Source organism: Echiichthys vipera (genome assembly GCF_963691815.1).
Source record: "Echiichthys vipera genome assembly, chromosome: 8".
Classification (NCBI taxonomy): Eukaryota; Metazoa; Chordata; class Actinopteri; order Perciformes; family Trachinidae; genus Echiichthys; species Echiichthys vipera.
The window spans coordinates 9,871,680-9,890,538 of NC_139833.1; the positions used below are offsets into that span (position 1 = coordinate 9,871,680).

Consider the following 18,859-nt stretch of genomic DNA (forward strand, 5'->3'; position numbering starts at 1 on the left):
TTAGCCATTTCTAGTTTTATAAAATAGATACAGGAAAGCTTGGGAGAAATAAATATTTGACAAAAGTCTGGATTTGATCCACAACATCACAGTTGATACGTACTTTAGCATTTTGAGCACATGAATACCACATAGTTTATTCTACTGAGTGGAAATGAAGTATTCAACCAGCACCATTAAACCAAGGTCAAGAGGCCACACCAAAGATTGTTGAAGCCAAAGGTTGTATGCATGACTCATCTAAATTAAAGCTATTGTATGATTTAAAACATGAAAACACGTCCTTTGATATTAACTGTTAAACATTTACATGACCACAATTATCGTGTTCTTAAATGTCACGTTTCTTTTTTTTATCCAATGACTCCCCGAACCTTCAAAAATATATTTTAAACATAGTATGTGATAGATAGATGATCATTACAGTTTGGCCAGCACCAGACTTAGAGCCACAGACAGGACCGGCAGCAACCCACCATAAATGGCTGCTGCCCCTTCTTTTACCAGACAGGCTTCGTAACTGTCAAAGTCTACTTCTCTGGCTGCACACAAGTGATCAGCACGGCAGTCACTGTTACACTCTGTCAGGTCATAGCTGACAGAGTTGTACTCATAGTACTTCTGTAGGTAGCTGGGGTCATTAGCAATGCGCTCCAGAACCTGATGCATGGAGGCTGGGGAGGCGTCTGGTACTCTGAAGCTCTCTGTGAGGCGATACTCTTCCTCCCAGTGTCCGCCGGCTGCATTAGCTTGCGTCAGGTTCAGATAATAGGTGACCACATCCTGAATATGTTCAAACAGGTGGTTTAAGAAACAGAAACCGGAGCAATAAAAGCATTTTGTGCTTTCGTGGAGGCTGTATATTGCAGCTTAGAAAGGCTCTTGACTTACTTTGACCAGGAGTGTTTGGGTGTCATATTCAAAGACACGAATCCCAGGGTTATTGGCTCCATCCACGACTCCGGGAAGTGTTGTTTTCCATGGTGTGACACCTGGGCTCAGGAACATCGTACTGATAGGAGAGCCTGTAGGAAACATATGGACCACCACCTCTGGTTACCACAGTATTTTGTGCTAAAAGGTAACATCTGGACACTAAATGTGTGAGTCATTGGGCATCACAGACCAACAATGAAAAAGCAAATAATTGAGAACCAAAAACCCCAAATGCAAAACAAGGAAACACATAAGCAGTAGTTTTACAGCAGTCTGACCTGAGCTGTAGAACATTCGGAAGCTGTCGGTATGATGGTGGCCAAAGAACTGTCCAAGTATGACTGAATGGTGCTTCTGAATTAGATGCAAGTATAGCTTGTTGAATGCAGGCATGAACCACGGCTTATGTCTCTTCTTCTCAAAGAAACCTGGAGGAACGTGACCAATGATGTAAACCTGGTAGAGACACCAGTGTAGAGTTAGCAAAAAATATTTATTTTCATTCACAGTCATCATAGGGCTATTATTTCAGTCAAATATTTCAAATTATTAATCTTATTTCAAGGCAGAAGTTGAGCTGGGCTGGAGCTCCCTCAGTCTTAGTCTGGTGGTGAGAGTTGACCTCTTTTCTGAAATAATTATTCATACAGGGGCTGTAAACAAAGTATTCTTTCTCCAGAAGAGTACTTTTCTTACAGAATAACCCAATGTATTGATTTCTAAGCAGTAATTCAGACACAACATTTAACCCAACTGTTACAAGGCACAAATAGACAAGATGCTTTGCCTTTTCTTTGTTGTTGGCGGCCTCCGTAAGAACCTGATCCGCCCAGATAAACTGTCTCGCTGGGTCGATGCTGTTCCTGGTCAACTTGTTCTGGTCATAGTAGATATTAGTGTTGAGGACCAGCATCCTGTAACCGGTTCGATTAAGCAGCTTTTCTGTGTAATATCCACCTATATAGAGAAATATATTGCAGAAAACGCATGACAGGATTTGACGTGGGCTTTCAAATGTTTAATGCCATGTGTCATTTACTGATTCTTAGGAAGTACATTGTGTTAATATCAAAATAATGAATCTTTATGAGCTATATCAACCTTGTTTAAATGTTCTTTGGGACTCTGGATCCAACCAGTCCTGCCACATGTGTGCTGTTTGGTTATAGATGTGGTTTGGGCCTGCAGGAAGCTGGCTCTTAGGGTGGTAGTCATGGTTGCCCAGGGCGGGGTACACTTTAGTGTCTAAAGAAGGTTTAGTCAATCATGAGTTCATCAACAACACGACAGTAAATGTTGATCTCTGATGTTTTCTCCCTTAAATACACATGATGTCTCTTCACCTCACACTTACTTGGAAAAACCTGCTTTATAATGTGGGTCAGTTTGCTGATAATGTCGAGCACTTTCTCTTCTCCCAGATCTTCATCGGGTACATGTGGTGTGTCATCTCTGAAGAGCAAAACAATAGATAGATCATTTTAGGATTACATGCTGAACGGCAGTGGCAGAAAGTAACCAAGTACATTTACTCAAGTACTGTACTAAAGTACAATTATGAGGTATTTGTACTTTACTTAAGTAATTCCATTTTATACTGCTTTATACCTCTACTCCACTACATTTCAGAGGAAATATTGTACTGTTTACTCCTCTAATTAATTGGGTAACTTTAGTTACTAGTTTACAGATTCAGATTATTAATTTGATTTATTTATTTTTATTTTATTAATAAAAAATATTATCAACAAATAAAATAGGTCATTGTTATAGATTACGCTACACATCAGTCTATAAACTAATTAAAACTAGCCCCACCTGTATCAGCTGCAACTGCATTAAATATTTACATTAATGTATTATAATCCAAACATATATTTTTCTGAAACAGGCAAATAATGCATATTGAGTACTTTTTGATGCTAATACTTTTTGATGCTAATACTTTTGTACTTTTACTTTTTAACATTTTGAATGCAGGACTTTTACCTGTAACAGAGTATTTCTATAGTGTGCTTACTACTTTTACTTAAGTAACAGCTCTGAGTACTTCTTCCATCACTGCTGAATTTGGAAAATGGTGATTTGTTAGGACCCGCAGTTGGAGAGGGTTCACTAAACAGAGTCCGACTATTGTTTACAATGGAGACAATACTCATTCATGGGAATTTCTCTCTGGAGATGGACTTGGGACTCAACAAGCAAGCAGGATTGAAGACAATGTGACAATCAACCCTAACGCGGATCCGTACCCTGTCCATATGATGAAGTCCGGATCTGGTAGAATATCCTTCATGGCATACACGGAGGAGTTTATAAGGAGCCATGGCGCGTCACAAGCATAGTCTCCAAATACGCCAGCGTTGGCTGTGGGTCGCTTGCCACTTGATGGGCACACAGGGCTACCGGTCAGATTGTATTCTGGGTCCAAGTGCAGATCCGTGATGTGCCAGAAGTTTCCTGGATAAAGTCGGTGCGTAAAGGCGCGCATTAAGTTGACCGTGCGCTATGACAGGAGTTCTTCAAGAAACATGTTAATGTTATTGCCTACTATGACAACATAACCAGCGGGTACTTACCTGACAGCCCGACAACCTCTTTGAAGAGCAGACAAGATAGGAGCAGCCTTACTGTGGACATGTTAAAGTCTTGGAGGAAAGCAAACGTCCGAAAAAAGTCAAGTCGAGGTTTAAGAGGTAAGTCTATAAAAGGCAAAGCAAGATAAGACACAGCTATTCATGACGTCGTTGGCCTGAGGGTGTCACTAGCTTACTTATTTATATTTCTGTTTATGTTTCACTTTTTAATTGTGTTCCCTCTATTGTTAAAATGTTTATGACAAACATTACAGGGGAGAGAACAGCCTTCCTTCTTTTTTTTTGGCACGAAAAGGAGAAATAGCCGAGTTCAACATATCCTGGTTTTGGCAGCAGGCCCAGAAATCACTAAACCTGCAGACTGAGGCCAACAATAATGTAGGCTTTAATGTGGAATTACCACATTAGGCAACTATAAATATTTAATTCAGAAATTGAAACCGTTTAGCTTAATGGTTAGACAATATGTAGCCTATTTACAGCCCACTCTACATATCTGAGAATGCCATAGTTCAATTCAGTTTTATTTATAGTGTCAAATCACAGCCTATAACAAAAGTTATATCAAGACACTTTACACAGAGACTAGATCTAGTCCACAGTCTATGACTTATCTATGATTTTCAGAGACCCAACAATTCCTCCATGAGCAACAGCAAGATGCACTATCTAAAAAAATTAAGTAATAATATATATACAGTATAAACCTTCATTTTAACAGACAGGGACGTCGAACAGACCCAGCTCTGTCAGACGACCATCTGTCTGGACCAGTCATTAAGACATGGCATTAGATACAGCATACCAACTATTTGTGTGCTAAATATAAAATCAGTTGGCCTTCTTTTACAGTTTCTCTCTTTTAAGTTTACAGAAGAGCTATATGGGCGCAGCACAACCTCGTCCACGTGTTTCTCTTTAGTAGGTGTTTTAATATTTACATTCTTGTTAGATTGCAAACGTAATTTATTTCATAGAAGAAGAAAAAGTCTTGAGTTGCGTTTGCTGCCTTCATGTGATACTCGTACTTTCCAGAGTCCAAGTTGCAGCTAATCTATTAACGATTTCTTCGAAATAGTAAGAGGAAGCAAATAGGCCTGTCTTATCTCTTCTTACAGTTCCAACAGTTAAATATTGATAATCCAGCAGAACGTTTTAATAAAAAAAGATAACAGGGAGACATTTTAGAAACCCCAAATAGTTAAATCTTTGGGATATTATATCTTAAACATATTATATCTATTATAATGTATATGAATTTTAACAAAAATAAAAAAACATGCCTTTCGTTTTTGCTGCATAACGTTTACTAACTGAAAAATGTATATTATGGAGCAATTGAGACTTTGAAATTGTAACGTTCACACAGCGTGTGCCAGTGATGCAGCGATACAGTAGATAGTCAATATTTCCAACGGAACCTGAAGGCAACACATCATTGGCTCAACTAGTTATGCCTTTTAAGCCCCGAGTGTTGACTATCAGGCCCAACTTTCTCCAAGGCTGTGTGCCACCTATAACAAAGTACACACTCAAAAGTCAATGTAAATAGACGCTTAAAGTATTGTTATGGTCATTGTTGATTCCCCACAAAGACGGTATTTGTACACATCCAGGCAGGGGAACGAACGAATGTCTGGCAATCTACAGTCAGGGCAAAATCACCCTCCGTGCTGTTGGTTGGTTTTCGCGGGGCTTCTGTTATGCGCATGCGCTGTATATTGAGTTTGGCGCGCGGGACTACACAAGGAAGTCATCTCATGTGCGTGTGGCTGTTGTACCTGCGCCACAGTGTCAATAACGTTTCAGATTATATTTTAATAACTTTATCACAAGGAGCCGACATGTTTAACCAGGGTGAGTTTACTGACCGCACCGTTGCGTCCGGAAAGTGGTTCAGGTCGCCTTGTTGACGTCATCTAGCTGCTCGACTAACGGTGCTAACTGGACTCTTTGTTGTTGTGTCTTTGACTGTAACGTCAGTTGGTGAAAACGGCCGTTTCTAAATGGAAGAGAGCGAGCGGTTTTAACATTTCATAGCTAGACTGGATATGTATTGCAGTTATCTGTGATTTAATGCTTCCGAGTCTAAAAACACTTAAATGTCATTCACATTAGTACAAATGACATCACTTTTGCCATTCATGTGTGTTGGTCTTTCAATTCTAGATACCAGCAACGGGGATGGGAAGAACTCCCATGCACATAATCCAATCGTTTCTAACCATTATTTTAATTTAGGATATCTATAATGTAATGTTGACTATCCAAAATACAGTCTGGCTTGTAAAAATGTCATTAAGGATATGCACAAGTGCAATTGTCCTGGTTAGAATTACAGATATCCAGACTGTAGAATTCAAAGCCCAATAGACCTTTTTAATGGAAATACATTGCTAGGAAACAGCCCTGGTCCTTGTTGACTTCCTGTCAGCTGATGTCATTCACATTCACTGCAACAGGAATCAATCATGGACACATTTAGGATTTTTGTTTACACCTTTGAAAAGGTCTCTACACATGAATGGCAAGCGACGTCATTTGGACTACTAAGAGTGTCATCTCGGATATATCTGAAATGATAATTGTAGGAAGAATGTCATTGTTGATATCTAAAATTATCATTATGATTAGTAAGAATTCTTTGAAATAATGGTATAATGGATATCTAAAACGTAATTACAGATGGGACATAAAGGCTTCTTTATCTCAGCTGTTTATGGTAAGTGGTTTTTACATTTAATCAAATCACTTTTCTTTTTGCTTTTTCAGGAGGGTACAGCGACTCAATGGGCGGAGGTTACACTCAGTCTGCAGGAGGCTTTTCATCACCTGCTCCATCACAGGGAGGAGAGAAGAAAGGGGTTTGTACTGAAGTCTAAAATTATAATTTCTTCATGCTCCACTGGAAACTTGAAACAGTTGTTAGCTGGAGCGATACAGCTGTGCCGAACACCACTCAAAAAAGACATCCTTGAAGTTGCACAATCTTATTATTTAAGATTTGTGACCGATCTGAGGGCTACTTCCATAACAAAGAACAACTTTTGAGCTCTCCAGCTAACAGCTAATCTGAGTTTCCGGGGTCTTTTCCCTAACGGTAACAGTATTTCACCCTTTAAGTCACAGAGCATAAAACGGCAAAAAACATGTAAAGTAAATTAGCCAGCCGAGGACAATAAGATGACTCAAGGCAAGCAAACAGTGAAAGTATTCCTCTACATCAAACCAGATTCATAGAATGCCTGCCTATATGAAAACACATGTAGGCTGTATTGATGTAGGTCCCCACTATCCATCAGTCTATGACCAGTGTCAGGCTTCAGGAGAACCCTTTGACTAAATGAGTAACAGAAAGCAAGAATACGTCAGATAACTCTGTGGCGGTGGGTGATAACAATTAAAAATAAAATAAAGCTGCGGAGAAAATATATAGTAACAAACTGAAATCCACATGTAAACGAGCTTCAAGTACATGGCACGAAAACCGATTGAAGATAGTCACGTGCATATTATTTAAGATAGATTCGGTTTCCTATCAAAAGATTTGCACCTCTTTCCTATCTACACATTTGTTAACATGATTCTGTGTGCTGATGGCAACGCTGTGTGTGTTTCGCAGAGAACCCGTGCCTCACAGATAATCCCCTGCACAGTGTCTCAGCTGATGTCTGCTGCCCAGGCTGATGAGGCCTTCAAAGTAGGAGATGTGGAAGTTACCCAGGTAAGCTGAAGAAAATCAAGGACTGTGTGATGGCAGAACATGGAAATAATGGTCAATAGTGTCTAATGGTGCAAGTGAATTTGGTCTTAAATTTATTATTTCAGTTATCAGAATTGTATGAAGGAATTGTTTGCATCATGTACTAACTCAAGACTTGATACACTACAGCGTATTGATACACCCCTATAATGAGAATGCAACCTTAATTTTCTCGATCTCACTATTGCATAACAGTTCATGTTCTATGTCATAGGTTACCATTGTGGGTATCATCCGGAGCACAGACAAATCCATGACCAACATCCAGTACAAGGTCGACGACATGACAGGTGCTCCAATGGATGTGAAGCAGTGGGTCGACACAGAGGTCAGTGCTTTTACCCTTTCACTAACAATTTAAAACTATTCTGCTGTTGTATCCAATCTTTTACAATGTTTATAAACTTGTGAGAGAAGCGTGAATCATTTGACAGTAAAACATAAACGAGAACCGAGGTTCTTGGGACCATTTTAAGAGTGTGAATCATTGATTGCGTGAGTCATTATTAGAACATCATTACGGTCCATCGTATTTTCTCAACACGTTTCACTTCTCTACTTTATTATTAACCTGAAGGAGTGTTGGTTTACTGGCAGGCATGAAATGACACACAAACATCAATGTGCAGGAGGTAACATAAATGAAAATGTCTAAATGCATGCTTAAAAAAACAAACATAGAATTAGTGGATTAAAGACGGATAGCGGGACGCATACCAGCATGAATTAAGAATGTAAGATCAAGACCTGGAACTTGTGCTGTGGCAACAATAACATACTCTGGTTGAAAAGCTGAACATTGTTTTATTCCTTGCTCAGAAGCTGTTGCATATCTTTGTTTGGCAAACTACAGAAATCAAGCCAATTAGCAACACTGTTGTTTTTGGTTTGTATAGGACCCCGGTGTGGACAACACTGTCCTGCCTCCAGGCACGTATGTCAAAGTCTCTGGCAATATGCGCTCCTTTCAGGTGAGTTGACCATTTGTACATTCTCTCCACAGTATCCAGAAATGAATAGAAACGTTAGCTTTATGATCACCTGCAAGGCCACATTAATGTGACATTTAAGTTGCTGGTAGATCTTAGCTTGTTTCATCAGCAGCTGTACACTAAAAGTTTATTTTGGCAGTGTTATGTAAATTCATAGCGTAGTAGTTTCTCTGAATTCAGCTGCTTTCGAAAGATTGACTGAGGGTGTGAGTTTTTGTCTTCCTGTCTCAGAACCACAGATCTGTCGTTGCATTCAGCGTCAGGCCCCTGGAGGACATGAATGAAATCACCTCACATATGCTGGAGGTCGTCCAAGCGCACATGGCCCTTGGCAAACCTCAGTCCATGGTGAGAAATCTTAAGCATAAACCCCAGCAGCCTTAATTGTAGGTTGGTGCGAACACAGAATTTGAGGACATCAGGTTAGCTATCAGTTCTCATAATGATACCTATGTTAAATAATGCCTATTTTAAGTTGCTATTGAGATACATCGAAATATAAAAATGCTATCACTTTGAAGATACTGATAGGATGGCAAGAGAGTATACTGTACAGGGTTTCAGAGTCTGTCATGTTGTAAATGTAAATATATCTTTTTCTCAACCCTATTCCTCATGACGTTTTGTTTCTCTTTCAGTCGGGTGCCGGAGCAGGAATGAGCAGCAACATCATGTCTGTGTCAGCGCCAGACAGGGGCAGCTACGCAGGCGCCAACGACATGGTTAACAATGGGTTAAGTGCAAACCAGAATCAGGTGAGCCTTAATGACATATTATTATATTAGAATACACAACTTAGAGATGATAGCTCCATTATTATTATATAGGTAACCACAGAGGGACCACTCCTGGATGTAGACCTAATACTGACGATGAAAGCTTATATTGTCATTTATGGATTTGAATGTTACTGTTAATTTATGGACTCTGCAATTCAATTTTAATAACTTTTCTATCAATGCAAAAAAAAGAGAAAAAAGCCCATAAATTTCAACCTCTGAATCTTTAACTTTTAACAAATTTGAAACTCCTACTATCTGTCCCTCCTTATTATAAGTATTAACATAAAATGGCTTACATAAGTAATAGAGTTGAATGATGCTTTTGTATTCGCAGTTTGACACAGTTTGCATGTTCTCAATATGACATTTTTCATTTCACAAGGTGCTGAGTTTGATAAGAGGCTGCCCGGACCCACAGGGCATCAGCATCCAGGACCTAAAGCAGAGACTCCATGTCATGAGTCTGGCTGTCATAAAGTAAGAAAAGTTCTGCTTAAATTTCTAAAAGGATAAAATGAACGTTGTGTTGTTCTGGTCAATTTGGACCGTAAAGTTAGTTACTCTACAAGAAAGGAATAAAACCTTCTCCCTAAGTTGCAAAGCAGAGCATTGAATTAATAATCTTAGTGGGGGAATTTGGGACATGCTTCATTGACACTGAATTTGAGAGACCGAAACTGAAGTTTAAGCTTGGAGGTCATTAAAGGTTCTAATTCTCTTTTCCATGTAACTCTTAGTCATGTTTATTCACCGTTGCTTGCTTACGCCACTGGATGGCTTAATCTATAAATAAAAAAAAAGGTCTGCTGCATAGAAGGGATGCTGCTGCTGAGCTGTAAAGGCCGGAACACACCAAGTCGACTTTTAAGCACTAGTGAAAAAAGCCGTCTGTTATACCATCTGTGTCTCTAAAAAATGTGGAACTTGAACACACCGCAAAGACTACAGCCGACGGCAAACTAGCGCGGCCCTGCACCAGCCCGAGAGGAAACAACTCTCCGTAGCAGCAGGCGGCGGAGCTCTGTATTTGTCATACAAAAAGGGAAACCGAAAGAGAGACCAAATATCCCTGCAACATCTGCAATATGTTCTTGTCTTTTTATTACATTGCTATGCGATGGTATTTTAAGTCTTTATTTTTAATCATTTCTATTTATTTATGTCTTGTGAAGCACTACCCTGTTCTGTATAAAAAGTTTAATCTGTAGCTAATAAGAGGATTTAGCAGTTAGGGAACTTGGTACTAAAGAGGATATGGCTCTGGATGATACCCACTTGTTTTGACTCTGAGGTTCCTCAGACAGTATTTTACCAAAACCCTAAAAAAATTTATTTACTATAGTATAAGACCAAGAAAAGCAACAAATTCTCACATTTGAGAACCTGGAGCTATGAAATGTTTGGCATTTTTGCTTTTAAAGATGACTTAAATGATTAAAGTAGGCTTCAGTTAATAGTCTCTGTATTGTTGCAGCTCCATTTGTAAAAGTATCATAGAGTTATGGCTCCAGTAAAGATAGTGGAAACCAGAAGTGAAGCTTGCTTGAAGTGGATTTCTAAAAGGGGCTTTAAAATATTCTTATTTGTCTTTGTGCTCTAGGCAAGCGGTGGAATTCCTCAGCAACGAAGGACACATCTTTTCCACCATCGACGAAGATCACTACAAATCAACAGACACTGATGACTAGACTCCTTTTTCCATTTGGTTCCATTTATTTGAGTTTAACCTGATTATGGGTCATTGGGTTTTCATATAGAAAGCTATCAACTAAATCGCACTCTCTCTGCCCTCGTTAATGCCGCAGGACTGAATGGCATCCCATGAATCCTTCTCTGTTAAGGTGCTTTGGTGGATGTTGAAGAGCACATGGTTTAAGTTTGAGACCTTTCTGGTTTACACATCCTGTATTCCTGGAGTTGCTTCTGCTATTTGGCAATTCCCAAAGGGGATTTTGTGGAAACTCTGTATTTCCCGACCACATTGTAAAGCATTTTGTAATTTTAAAGGAATACAAGAACTCAAATTATTTTTGTCTGTGTAACTTACTTTTGCCAAAAATTAAAATATACAAAATACAGTTGGGTCCTTAACCTCAATGTCTTTTGTTTCATTATTTACACACACACTTTTTTAAATATTTTGCAAACTCAACAACATAGTCTGTACAGTGAACTAAGCACATTTTGTTGCATTAAACCTTAATTCAAGACAAGTTCATTGCCCGTCGCATCTGTACACAATCAATGATGGAAAAGCAATTTGCAAATTTTATTAAGGCGTAGATACAGAAACTCTTCATTTACATGTGCATTTACAACTGAATTATACATCTTGTATCTTCTCACACTTAAGATGTTGGTCTTGAATGTCTTGAATTAGATCCACCTGTGGCAAATTCAGTCAATTGAAATGTAGACCAACTATTTTGGTTCACACAGTAAACAGAACTTAACGAACCAAATATGCGGAGTGCATTCTGTAGCCACCTGTTTTATGATGATGGGTGTCTTTAGTACAAAATAAAACTCCAAATTATTCAGTATGTTTGTAATTGATATATATATTGTTCCGACTTAGAAGAAATGTAGATGTTGCACAACATGAACCACCGGAGTAATTCCAATGAAATCCAAAAGAAAACAAAACAGGATTTGATACAATATGTGGCGCCTCTGTGTACTCTCAGATCATTAGTTTGCTGTTACAGCTCGGAGAGCTTCTGCTGTTGCATCAGTACATGACTGTGTGAGAAGCTGCAGAGCTGCTATTTTGTGGTTAAGGTTTTCACCTCCCAAAAAGGACTGGTTTAAGCTCTTTCTGTTTAGAGTTTGTATTTATATTGAAGGAGGTTACCATGAACATCAAATGCCTGTACAATAAAATGCTAAAATGTACATTACTCCCTCTGAAGCTTATAAATACGCATTTTTGGGACAAGGTATTGATTCAAAGGGTGAGTATGTCTGCTGTTGTGGTATTAGACTGTACTATATATAGACAGTAACTGCTCACAATATAATATCACTATATACAAAACTACCATACAGTTAGGTCAACCGTTTGCTGACAAGTTTGAACAAAAAGTACAAAGGTACTGTATCCTATTTGTACAAATACAAGTATAATTGCATAAAGGGTAGTATTTGTTCATTCAAAGTGTGTGGGTTGTACACCACGTACAACCTTGAAGAGGATGAAGTGGGTTGAGCATAGAGAATGAGTGGATGAGGAGATGAAAGCGCCTCCCTGACCACCAGATACAGGGTCTTTATGTTTTGTGAGACACTGGCGGATGTTATAGGTCCTTTTTATACTATGTAATAACAAAATATTCAGGATTTCATGGATGGGTTCAACTCCCTAATATAATTCCTTCGTACGTTGGCGTATAAATATTAAAGTGAGCTTAAAAACTCTAATATGACATTACCGTGGTCACTTTTGAGTTCAGTTCCTGTTATGATATGCTGTTGCGGTAGAATGTTTTGTTATTGTCAGTAAAACATGACATTCTCTTGTGCGTCCTTCATCATCGCTGCCAAGGTGTCATCCACAGTTTCATAGTCATGGTCGCTGTCCACATCTGCTGCGACTTCAAACATCGGCGCTGGAGGGAGGGGGTGACAGAAGGTTACAATCAGCGATATTCTAAGACAAAAGAAGACAAAATACAAAAAAACGATGAATTGTAAACCTGGACACAGCTTTTTACGTTCTGACATACAGGTGTATTTTTGTCCAAAACTTATAAACAACACTTCAATGAGTCACAACCTATGTGACTTCCTCATTTCAGAGATGTTCAAAGGTACTCTTTTGAAAATCCAAGTCAAGTCTTATGGTTGTAATTTTATTTTTGATTTTTTGGTTTATTTCACGGACATTGCACACTAATCAACAGCCAAGCTGTAAGTGAGCCAGAGTTAGCCAAAGAGGCTAGTTTACATCTGTAGTCCCCGGCCAGATATTCAAAAGGCAACTTAAAGTTACAGAAATACAATGCATGTATAGGCAAATATTTAAAAAAGAAATTGACAACCAGCATACATAAGACATTATACGATGTGGACATTATAACATTATTCGGTAGATTAAAACAGGACAAGCACATCTACATATAAGCACATTTACAGCAACATAAAGCACAAACATGCAGCACCACCACATTGATTTAGACACCAACATGCACAGCAGAAGACAGGACATGAGAGACAGGCAGGCAGGACACCACTATAACCGAGCAGGGGAAGCATTTGCAGTCCTAATGTACTCATAACTGTTTATTAATGAGCCATATTTTCAGCTGTCCTGAAGAGAAACAGTGAGACCTAATCTTTCTGATGTCACCTGGTACTGAATTACATTCCTGAGATGCTATAACTGAGAACGCTGAGTGACTAAAGACACTTTTTCTAAAAAGTACATTATGGTCTCAAATGAGAATTGTATCATCTTGTGCATGCCATCGTATCTTAGAATATAGCTTTATTTAATGAATTCAATACATAAACTGTATCATCACTTTATCTGTTGGTATAGAGCAGGGGTGCCCAACCCTGCTCCTGGAGAGCTACTGCCCTGCATGTTTTAGGTTTCTCCCTGCTCCAACACACCTGACTCTAATGATTATCGAACCTGTGACAAGCTTCAGCCACTTGATAATGAGCACATCATTAGACTCAGGTGTGTTAGAGCAGAGAGAAACTTAAAACATGCGGGGCAGTAGCTCCCCAGGAGCAGGAGTGGGCACCCCAGGTTTAGAGTATCAACAATGATTTGTTGTTTGCTCTATGAACACATTAAACAGGATATTGCAATTCAATGTGAAAAAAACAACAACATTGTGTTGTTCTGGTCAATTCTCAGACACTTCCTTAACGTAGATGTACCAAAAATATATAATACAAAATAAAATAAAGATTAGTCACGGATCCCAAAGCTTGAGTCTGCGTTCCAATAGTGGTTCAACATGCCCTTTGAAAATATATGTTGGTTTGGTTCTTTTTTGTGGGACTTGTTTACAATAATAAAAAGTATTGAATCACATCAGAATGATCCATTAAGCATTGCCAGTATGGCTGAAACCTACGTGATCTACATTCAGAGCCTCACCTTTTCTCTTCGACTCCTCCATTTTCACATAAGTGTTTGGCAGAGCCTTCTTGCCTGTTGCAATTTCATCCACTGAGAGCTTTCTGGGTACAACAGGTGGAGGATGATCATCATTCTTGATACCCTGCACGATAAGAGGAAGTCAGAAACCTTCATCTTTATTACACATACAACTTATTTACCACGACGAAAAGTGGAAGTAACCTGTCTCTGCAAAGTCTGATGCTCCTGACCAATTTTAGATTTCCTAAAAGTCACATTGTAAGAAATTGTTTTCATCGAAGAAAAAGGGTCACAATGTGTTGTTTTTAAGAATAACACGTGACAAGAATACATGTTAAAAACCACAGCACAACCACAATAGATTCTAATGAACCTGTGGGACTGTAATGCCTACGTGCATGAAATGTCATACTTACTGGAGGTGGAGGAGCTGGGGGCCTTTTTTTGCCGTTTAATGTCAACTCGGCTAACTTCCTGGTTGGGATGCTTTTGTCTGGTCCATGTTTGGACTTGTCTCCCTTGGAGGTTTTCTTCGAGGGTTTTGATGGTTTTTTGGAAGACATTGAAGTTGACAGATTTCGCTTTGGTGGTCGAGGTGGAGGAGCTGCATCGGAGTTCCCCTGTTTGCTAAATTCATAAAAGAACGTGTCTGTCACCTCAGTGACCCGATCCACATGGCACTTAGGTGGCTCACTGTTGGGCCATGGCAGGGGGTCCTTGGTAAAAGAGACGGACATAGAAAGCCACTGGGTTGGGATCTCGAAACAGTGGTCTGGCTTGTGTGGAAAGCTTGCCTGGATGGTGGGCTCTAACATCGCTCCCTCTATTCTGAGACATGCCAGCCCAACTAGAGGATCGGTCTCAAGTTCAGTATCCCGGCTCACAACTTTAACATCCAGCGGCAAACTAAACTCTTTACCCAAGTCCCTGAGTCTATACTTCTTTTTATCACAGAGGACCTCCACAAAGTGACCCTGCATGTACAGAGGCAGAACAATCTCCTCTTTCTCATCCTTCTGCTTGACCTCCTCTTCTTCATCATCCTCGTCATCATAATCCCCGTCATCCGGCTCTTGGAGACGCTGACACAAAAGAGCCTCGACGGATTGCTTCTGTCCCTTGCTGCTTTCACTGGGTAACTCCAACGTTTTGCAGCCAACAACTTCCAATTGTTCCCCCACACTGAGGGCAGGCAGGCCCTCCTCCTCAACCTCCTCACAGTTCCTTGTTACAGAGACCTTCAGACCCGGTGCCTGGATTGACGCAGCATACAGCTCGTATACTGAATTAAACTCTCTTGGCCGCCTCCGAAATCGTCCACCATATTGCTGAGATACCAGGAAGTACTGCTGTGCCTTTCGGCTCTTCAAACTGGATAATAAAATCATGGCTGAGGTTCCCTTCTTGTGGAAAATTAGGTGGCTGCTCTTGCTGAGTTCTGGCAGCCAACTGCACTTGAACACAGAGCGGGACTCTGGGACTTCCAATACCTCAACTACTGTAGGGAAGGATTCATCTGGCCGGGAGAGGACCTCCGTCAGACTGAGAGGGGTCACAAAATTCACATCCTTACATATGTCAGTGACATCGACTACATCCACCTCTAGGCTGGAGGGAAACTTCAACACATTCTTCCTCACTGTACAAAAAATGAGAGAAACAATGTTAGAAAATGTAGTGGAGGCGCTTGATGAAGTAGCCTGCTTTATCAGTGATGGAAGACGTTTCTGAACTTTTACTAGAAGCAAAAATAAAACTAGTAAAAGCAGGAATACAGTGTAGAAAATACACCTGTTTGGATTTTTTGAAGTTGGATTGTATGATGTACTTATGCACTGTCAGTGTTTTTACAGTAGATGGCATGTCCCCCATTTGAAGAAGCAGTCCGGAGTACTGTAGGCTCCTGCTGTGGATGGGGGGTGGAAGCTATACGTGTTTTAGCCACCTAAAAACCATCCTTATTATTTTTAGTGTACACTATATTTAAAATATTTTTACAGATTTATCTTGCCCGGACAGCCTTCTACAGGGAACTGAAACCATCATATCCATCTATGTACTTGTCGAAGCCACCAGACTTCTTTGATAAAAACAGTAATTTTACATTGCAGAACACAGGAGTTGCTGGTCTAACGCCGCCTCTTATGTGACTTTGGCAAATGTGAACTAACTCTTTCAAACACCACACACTGAGTATAGCTAAGCACCTTATACAAACCCATTTAAAAAAAATCCAAACTATCCCTTTAAGTAAAATACTGCAATATCATCAGCAAGTCTCACAAGTGAAAGTATCAGTCTGTGGAAAACGGCAACCTTGAGTGTTATAATATAATAAAGTGTATCCTATTAACGAATCACTGATGTTGGTCAAGGGGGCACTATTATTTTTTTTTTACTGTTGGGGAACACATCATATTTAATGAGATCACTGATGGTTTTGTAAAAAGTTAATCTGCAAATAACTTGGTGGTGAGAAATTATAACCAACAAAGTGTGCAAATATGTAAAGTCAATTACTAACATATATATATATATATATAAGATGCAGATAACTTTAATGCTTTTCAAATAAAGAGTAGGTTATTCTCACAGTTCATGATGGCGTGGACCTGGTATATTGGGCTGAGGAGAAGGGTCTGTTGACACTTGGCGGTGTTCATGAAGCGAAACTTTCTGCTACGTAGGCAGGCTGAGGACATGATCTCCCGCAGAGTGAAGCAGTCCTTGCTTTCACGCTCACTGAACTGCCCTTGGAAAGAAAGTGGGAAACACACTTCCGCAGAGGCTTCCTGTTGTCCTTGAACATGGCACCGCACCTGATCCTCCTCACCCTCACGCCGCTCAATGGAGAGCACTGTCAAAGCTCTCTCGGCCCCCAGTGTGAAATCGCCAACGGTTATCTTGGAGTGGCTGGTGAAAGTGAAGGGAAGGCAGGACTCCAGGCCCACAGGCCTCAGGCTCACCATCTCCTCCACTGAACTGTACGGCATCTCCTCTGGAACGACCTTGAACAAACCTTGAGAAACAGCAACAAGTGTCAGAGGTCAGCTGCAAAACAAAATCACGATAGTCTTGTCTAAGTCCTAACCGACCTGTGTGGCTGATAGGCAGCTCAAACTTCGCATTGTTTCTGATGTCTTCACAGCAAACTGACAGGAGATCAATGCCAGTGACCTTTATTAGATCCCCAGTAGAAAAGCACACTTCACACCCAGAAATTTCATATATAGACCCTGAAACAGAGAAGGAGAAATGGAGCTAAATAACAAAATGAATATTGAGTAATAAGCAGGTATATCGACCGTAATTAACACCCTTCATTACTTTTCTTAACCCTGTTTTCATGAACAATAAAAACTCCTTAACTAAAACAAAAGCTCACTGTCTTATTTCGGTAAAAATATAAACTATATATATATAAATGTAAGCAATAGGTACAGACACAATATAAAAATCCAGACAGGTTACAACTTGAAGCGCTCTAATCTCTTAGATAATCACTTATCTCTTCAGCTTTGTCCCCATCTGCCCTCACTGTTTCAGTTCACAATGAACAAAACTATCCAACGCTCACCTTGGAAATACACTCCAGAGCAAACTTGTAGAATTTTTGGCAGACAAGAGTCATCCAATGAAGCGACGAATTGCTGAAGTGGCAAAGCTGTCGTGCCTGCCATCACTGTCGCCTCAGTGTGCTGCGATCAAAAATGAAGGCAGACAGCAAATGACAAGCGAAGCATAAAAGAAGGTTTCTTTCTCGCTCAAAAACCACAAAAGTGAATGAGGAAGTTACAGGAGCTGTTTGCACAATGTGTGCATTCAGAGGGCTGAGTGATATGAATTATGCCTTGTTATACTGTGAAGTTGTGAAAAATGCCTGCGATATTATTCTTTCATTTAAATCATTGCGGCAGAAAGCCTTGATTTTCTATCACGCAGAGAAAATAGACCAAGATACTCTAGGATATACAGTATAACTTTATACGGGCATGTGTAAAATTAGCATATGTGTGAGTGCGCGTCTGTGCCTATGAGTGGGTCTAAGATTGTTTTAAGGTTTAAAAGATCCAAAACACCTTATCTTGTCTATGCATGTCACTCAGATGGACAGCTTAGGGTTCAGCCAAACGAAAAAGTTTTTGTACATGATGCCAAAAACACAAAAATAATAGTTGACACTTGACAGGAAGGACAGACATGTGAAACCTACGCAGCCTAACCAGAAAAAGGGTTCCCTGAGCACAATTTATTCACTGCACCACTAAATACATCCTGGCAGGTCCCAGGGCATATTGAGTTTTCTCAGACACGTAGTAGACAACACACTCACTTCCTTTTGCTAATCTGCACTGTGGAATAAACTAAGCATCCTCCCACCTGTGTGACATGACAGGACGGCCTCTCACACTATCTGGTAAAAGCCCAACACACCCAAGGATCAGCCTGATTTGTGGGTTGAACCCAAAGAACCTCTTGAGAGTCAAAAGCACAAAGGTGCTGTATAATTCAATTCAATTCAATTACATTTTATTCATAGTGCCAAATCATAACAAAAGTTATCTCAGGACACTTTACAAACTAGGTAAAGACCACACTCTATCAGAATCAGAATCAGAATCAGGTTTATTGCCAGGCAATTTTCATTGCAAGGAATTTGACTTGATTTGACA

At 39.8% G+C, this 18,859-nt stretch overlaps 3 protein-coding genes across 5 annotated transcripts; 1 reads left to right on the forward strand and 2 right to left on the reverse strand.

The window, feature by feature from the left end:
• Positions 1-420: 420 nt before the first annotated feature.
• Positions 421-3,427, reverse strand: smpdl3b (sphingomyelin phosphodiesterase acid like 3B; the record flags this gene model as incomplete). Its single annotated transcript, XM_083917782.1, is given in 7 exon segments — positions 421-783; positions 892-1,050; positions 1,186-1,392; positions 1,724-1,893; positions 2,038-2,181; positions 2,291-2,388; positions 3,189-3,427. Coding segments are annotated over 7 exon segments (1,380 nt in total).
• Positions 3,343-11,161, forward strand: rpa2 (replication protein A2). 2 transcript variants are annotated; one of them, XM_083917892.1, is made up of 9 exons: positions 3,343-3,632; positions 6,306-6,397; positions 7,156-7,257; positions 7,511-7,624; positions 8,193-8,267; positions 8,520-8,636; positions 8,927-9,043; positions 9,453-9,547; positions 10,671-11,161. In XM_083917892.1, exons 1-9 carry the CDS (start codon positions 3,575-3,577, stop codon positions 10,756-10,758), a joined length of 858 nt encoding a protein of 285 aa, XP_083774018.1. In that variant the 5' UTR covers positions 3,343-3,574; the 3' UTR covers positions 10,759-11,161. The 2 variants fall into 2 exon arrangements, with proteins under 2 accessions (XP_083774018.1, XP_083774017.1); XM_083917891.1 differs by lacking the exon at positions 3,343-3,632 and adding an exon at positions 5,273-5,390.
• Positions 11,162-11,397: 236 nt separating this feature from the next.
• On the reverse strand, positions 11,398-17,881 carry themis2 (thymocyte selection associated family member 2; the record flags this gene model as incomplete). 2 transcript variants are annotated; one of them, XM_083919184.1, is made up of 6 exons in its annotated part: positions 11,398-12,678; positions 14,184-14,307; positions 14,603-15,825; positions 16,780-17,205; positions 17,282-17,422; positions 17,764-17,881. In XM_083919184.1, the coding sequence occupies 6 exons, from the start codon at positions 17,864-17,866 to the stop codon at positions 12,566-12,568; spliced, it is 2,130 nt and encodes a 709-aa protein (XP_083775310.1). In that variant the 3' UTR covers positions 11,398-12,565. The 2 variants fall into 2 exon arrangements, with proteins under 2 accessions (XP_083775310.1, XP_083775309.1); XM_083919183.1 differs by having other exon boundaries at positions 12,613-12,719; positions 17,764-17,866.
• Positions 17,882-18,859: the final 978 nt, after the last annotated feature.